This window comes from Hordeum vulgare, chromosome 1H (genome assembly GCF_904849725.1).
Source record: "Hordeum vulgare subsp. vulgare chromosome 1H, MorexV3_pseudomolecules_assembly, whole genome shotgun sequence".
Taxonomy (NCBI): domain Eukaryota; kingdom Viridiplantae; phylum Streptophyta; class Magnoliopsida; order Poales; family Poaceae; genus Hordeum; species Hordeum vulgare.
This window is the reverse complement of record NC_058518.1, coordinates 340,404,370-340,409,928: the sequence shown is the minus strand read 5'-3', so window position 1 is coordinate 340,409,928 and position 5,559 is coordinate 340,404,370. Positions and strand designations below refer to the sequence as shown.

General features: G+C 42.6%; 1 protein-coding gene across 1 annotated transcript; it reads right to left on the bottom strand.

Moving 5' to 3' along the window:
* Positions 1–444: 444 nt before the first annotated feature.
* Positions 445–5,227, bottom strand: LOC123434900 (mitochondrial inner membrane protein OXA1-like). The gene is made up of 9 exons (XM_045115541.1): positions 4,739–5,227; positions 4,555–4,636; positions 3,805–3,849; positions 3,623–3,681; positions 2,550–2,616; positions 2,299–2,430; positions 1,515–1,634; positions 1,127–1,181; positions 445–1,037 (listed from the first exon to the last, which is right to left on the bottom strand). The coding sequence occupies exons 1-9, from the start codon at positions 5,176–5,178 to the stop codon at positions 820–822; spliced, it is 1,218 nt and encodes a 405-aa protein (XP_044971476.1). The 5' UTR covers positions 5,179–5,227; the 3' UTR covers positions 445–819.
* Positions 5,228–5,559: the final 332 nt, after the last annotated feature.

Here is a 5,559-nt window from a genome sequence, read left to right as displayed (position 1 = left end):
AGTCGTACACCGATCTGCATGTAATTATAGCTGCATGTCCGCTCGCTATGCGCAGATGTATGTCCACTAGGCGCGCGTCACTAGAGTTACGCACAGCTGTATGGAAAATATATTTACATATTTTCTACAACCTCCCTTCCTAAATACGGAGTATAAGTTTTTTTTTTCAAGATTTCACTAGGATACTTCATACGAAGCAAAATAGAGAAATTACACTTTAAAATATGCCTATATACATTCGTATGTAGTCCTCTAGTAAAACCTCTAAAAATACTTATATTTAGGCACAGAAGGAGTAGAAAAAAAAATACAATAAAAAGGGTGGAGAAACAAAAAGAAACAGGAGGAGGAAAAAACAAGTGAAGGAAACAAAAAACAGCCTATTATGTGCCATCTATGGTGAGACATACTTAAACCTCATCCAAATGAAAGGACCCTATAGAATAAGGACATATGACAGGTCTTCATTTGATATCCGGTCAGTTTCTTTACAAAAAAAACGCAGTAAGTTTGCTCTTCCAAGACCCAGCCATCAGTGCTTAAAAATATGAAGCTTCTGCTCCCAATTTCTTTTCAACTACTCCGTATCATGTTAACGGTAACCAAGACATCTCACCTGATGCCTGAACTAAATATACGATAAACTAAACCACGTCAGTATGCTACCTACTCATCTGCAGTAGCAGCCAGCCACTCTAATCCTGGAATGGCAGCATAGCTATCTAGATTCAGATACAAAGCATAAGACAACAGATCGTTGGGAGATTGTCGTCCCAGCAATGGATATACTGCGATGATAAGTCAGGACTATATCCAGATTTAACCATCTTTGGTCGATTTCTTGTCAGACTTGTCTCTCTGAACGCTGGCATCAGAAGATTTCTTTCTCTCTGGAGAAACTGGTTCTTCCTCTTCTTTGACAGGACGCGGGGAATCTTCAGCAGCCGGGTCCTTCTGTCCATCGGAAGAGGAAAGTTCTTGTTTTAGTAGTAAGGAGCCACCGTATAGTACTTTCTGCACATCTGGATGCTTAAGAACTGCAAGCAATGAAAGCATGTATTGTCAAGTGTAATGGAAATAAGACCAAACTCAATTGCAAGGTACAGGAGACTGTGACAGGGCTCACCTATCTTTCCTGCAAGAGTCAGACCGCTCCAGGTGACCAAGGAGCAAGAAATCGCCTGGACAGGACATAAATTTGGAGATGATTTGACATCAGAAAGTAGGGCAGTATCAGCATGTTTACAAGCTTTACTTAGAATGGCTTGACTAAGTTGGGTATAATCTTTTGGCCTTTATAATAGACAGCAACCAGTATTTAAGAAAGAACTCACGGAGACATGGTGATAAACCTCAAGGCATTGAAGAAAACAAAAAAATTAAGCCGGTTACCTTTTTATTTGAAACCGCGGGGGGGGGGGGGGGGGGGGGGGGGGGGGGGGGTCAGGCTAAATTCAACAATGTAAATTATTCAATACCAAAAACTCCAAGCATGAGCAAGTACTCCACTCTACCTGAGGAAGGGTAGCTGTCCACAACATAGGTACAAGAGACATTGCTCTCACAACCTGCCTTATATTATCTTCCCTCTTGCGAGAGTGTTCTGTTCGTTTTGTTGAGACACCATAGTTGACCTAAAAGCCAAAAACTCATGTTAGTCATCCCTCCATCCATTTGGAAAGGCAAGGCGTCCATACTTCCCAGTGCTTATCTTTGACAAACAATTAATCAAATTTATGTGAACTCTGTGATACAAAATTGAATTCACTAGGTGGTGATTTTAAATCCTGGTCAAGAATTCGTCCGATAAACCAGTTAACTTGCCGATTAATCCCTCCTCAAAGGGTCACCGAGTAGCCGATAAACTGATGAAACAATCCAACAATAACAATTTGTATCAAATAATGTACATATTGTTTAACTTAATATCGGAATCCTGAAAAGCCTGGCCAGTTGCCACCTTAAATTTCTCAATAGAGAGGAACAACAACAACAACAACAACAACAATAAAGCATTTAGTCCCAAACAAGTTGGGGTAGGCTAGAGGTGAAACCCGCAAGATCTCGCGACCAACTCATGGTTCTGGCACATGGATAGCAAGCTTCCACACACCCCTGTCCATGGCTAGTTCTTTGGTGAACACTTAAAAAAAAAATCTCATGGAAACAGTGTACAGCGGGAGCATAGACAAACTAAACAGAATCTAAAGGGAAAATAGTTGAAGGATGCGATAAATGGCATCTCAAACTTTGTAGCACCAGAACAAACATACATTTAGATAAGGACTGTACATATACCTCAAAGCGAAGCATGATGAACAGTGATGTCATCATGGGAAAGATGCAAAGAGCATCAGGGGTTGTCAGATCAGTAAACCATAAAGCTCCACCCCCTTTTAAAGATGGAACTTTCTCAACCATGTTTGATATCTAGAAGCATGACAGAAAATTGAAATGATAAGAAATCTGTGAAAATGGAAACAATGAAGATGGTTGTGGTGGTAAGAAGTGATACATAAAAAATTGTTCAGCATGTGAAATCAACTTACAGCACGGTAAAGAGTTATAAAGGTATATGGTGTCGCAATGATTTGAAGAATTGGCAGAAAACCAAGCCTGTGTGAACAAGAGCGAATATTTAGAATTTACAGAAACCCATGGAAGGTCCCTAAAACAACAAGTAGGAGCAAGATAAGTTAGATGTTGTTTATGGCATGCGGTTAAATTTGTCAGTCAAAAGGAATTTTAACGCAATAAGAAACACAGAAGTCAGGGGCGACAATTTGGAAGGGAAATGCCAAACAAGCTACACAGCAACATGAATTATTACTATATTGGTTAGAGCCAGGCATTCACACCACGGCACCATAGGTACAAGGCAAACTAGGAAGTTTGCACATGCACTCTACTTTTTACAGTAAATAATCAAATACCAAAAGAAATTATTTTCACCAAACTGTCCAGCAAAAGTGACCCGATTTGCTGAAGGAGGTATGGAGTGTGGACATTATACAACTTCAAAAGTGTTTGACTGGAACAACACTATTTTTATGTTTGAAATTGCAAATGCAAGAACACAAATAAAAAGGGCCTAACTAAGTTTCCGCGTTCATATATCCAACTTCAATATTAGAAATGATTGTCAGTCCCATGATTTTCCATACTTTGTTGCAGTTGGATGCATTTATGCCTGCCTGGGGATGTATGATGATATATCAATCTACAGGGCGCCGACAGTAATTGGAAAGGATGAGTGCAGTTTTCTTGATATATTGTGCTGTACAGTGCACAGCCCCCAGCAAAGACAGGTTCTATTAGTATTTTTCTTAAACTGCGTTGTCTCCTAGGCCAAAATCATTTCATGTCTCGGATGAAACAAACTAACATCTTTTTCCTGTTGAATAACTTTTAAGCATATATGTGTCATGATTGAACACTGGAAAGACAGAAGATTGGGGAACCACAAAACTTCTTTTTCTCTCTTTCATGTTAACATTAAACATCACACAATCTCTTCTTTCATCCAGAAAGAACCATTTATTTAAGGATATTTACTCAGAAAGAAAACATTAGCGCTGGCAATAATGTCTCAATACAAACGCAACTAAAGCATTTTACATACTTTCTGATCATAGGCTCTCCTGCATCTTCAAGTTCTTTAATTGATTTTTTACCCTTAGACTGCAGGAAATAATTGTGTACAGTTAAATTTCTTGACAATAGAATATGCCGATTGTACAGTGCAATAGTAGTAGTAAAAATCTAATAATTTTTCGCTTCCCTTATTGCAGGGATCTTACATACATCCTTTACCAACTTGAAGAATTGAAACAGCTCCTGACGCATCCCCTATGTAAGTTTGAAGCATTAAAGAAAGTAGGGTTAAGCCTGTGATCAAAACAAAATTCTTCAAAGTAAAATATGACAACTGAATTTTATTTCAGTTGGCTCTGTAGTGAGTTAGGCACTTTTACAATGCATGGGAGTTCTGCAAGAACTTCATACGAAACAATTGAATTCTACAGGATACCGAAGAGGTTCTCACATTTCCCAACACACATTTTACTCAAGGATATTGCATTATAGCACAGGGCACACATAAACTAATGGATAACACACATATTCCCCATATGTGAGTTTTGGGTTTACAAAAAGCTGGCTGATTAAACCTACCGCTTTGTTATTGTTGCCTGGTTGGTGGGATTAACCCCGAGCAAAGAATCTTAACTTTACATGCAGAAATTTGGTTTACTTCTCACGACCAAAAGATGGGATAAAATCTGACTTGCGACTAATTGGGTACAAGCAACTTCTGACTATACAAGATACGAGCCTGCTTACTTATAGCGCCCAGTATAGATAAGTGTTCTAACATGCATAGTAAAGTACTCCCTCCGTTCTATCATGGAGTATAAGACCTTTTAGAGATTTCAATATGGACTACATACGGAGCAAAATCAGTATGTAGTTCATATTGAAATCTTTAAAAGGTCTTATATTTACGAAAGGGGATAAAACCAAAGGGAGGAACATTGGTAATACTTAAGATCTTACATATAGTCGTTTCCTGACAAGCGTCGCAATTGTGAACATCCCACAGCGTAGCAGCACTGTGGAGAGAGCAATAGAAATCCACCTGTAGTGAAAGCAATAAACAAGGAACGTGATGCACACACGGGAAACGAAATTCTGAAGACAAGGTAAAAGGCGCAAATTCCTCAAACCCCTAAACCCTGACCAGTTCAGACCGGTGACGGAATGGACCGCATCGATGAGATGCTGCACCGCCGCGACGGCCATTGACGAGTCCTCCGCGGCCCATGCCACCTCGCCGGGGAAGCTCGCCGGGGCCGCCACGGACGCTGCGGAATGGGCGGCATCGGTGAGGCCGTCGGTGAAGCCGGTGTCGCGGGAGGAGGAGAAGCTGCGGCGGGATGGCCCGGGGAGGAGGTGAAGACCGAACGGGAGGAAGCTTAGGGTATGGGGTGTCCCGCGAGGGGCGAGCGCGAAGTGAAACGGCCGTGGTGCGGGTGGGGGTGGAAGGGGCGAGGGTTTTCGGGGATCGCCGGTGGGGTTGGATGGAAGCAGTTGGGGGAGTGACGGATGGAGGCGGCGGGCGAGGGTACCGGAGAGGCCACCGGATGCGAGGCTTCTGCGCGCGGCCGCGGCCAACGCCATTGCTGCTCGCAGCGCGGTACGGCCGAAAGAGAAGGGTGAAATTCCTTCTTCTTTTTTTAAGCTTGGAACTATAGTTGTTTGCCCGTGGGTTTGGGCAAAATTGACAAAAATGATCCATGAGAGAGTGACCCCTCGGGAAAAATATTTCACCCGTCTGACCATTTTGTGTGGCGCCCACATCTAGGCGCCACACTACACTGTGTGATGCCTAGCCGTTCGACGCCACACCCCCCGACCTGGCAGAGAGGGCCCACCCCCCCAGGCCGTGTGACGCCTAAGCCTCAGGCGTCACACATTGTAATGTGTGACGCCGAATGCTTAGGCGCCACACATTGACTTATACAGCCATGGGCCAGCCCCCCTCCCCACCCCTCCTCATTC

Coding starts and splice junctions, on each gene's coding strand:
- LOC123434900 (XM_045115541.1), bottom strand. CDS start 5,178: ATGGCGTTGGCCGCGGCCGCGCGCAGAAGCCTCGCATCCGGTGGCCTC. Junction 4,637..4,738: donor TCCGTCACCGGTCTGAACTG/GTCAGGGTTTAG, acceptor CTTTCACTACAG/GTGGATTTCTATTGCTCTCT. Junction 1,635..2,298: donor TCATCATGCTTCGCTTTGAG/GTATATGTACAG, acceptor TTTGGCTTTTAG/GTCAACTATGGTGTCTCAAC.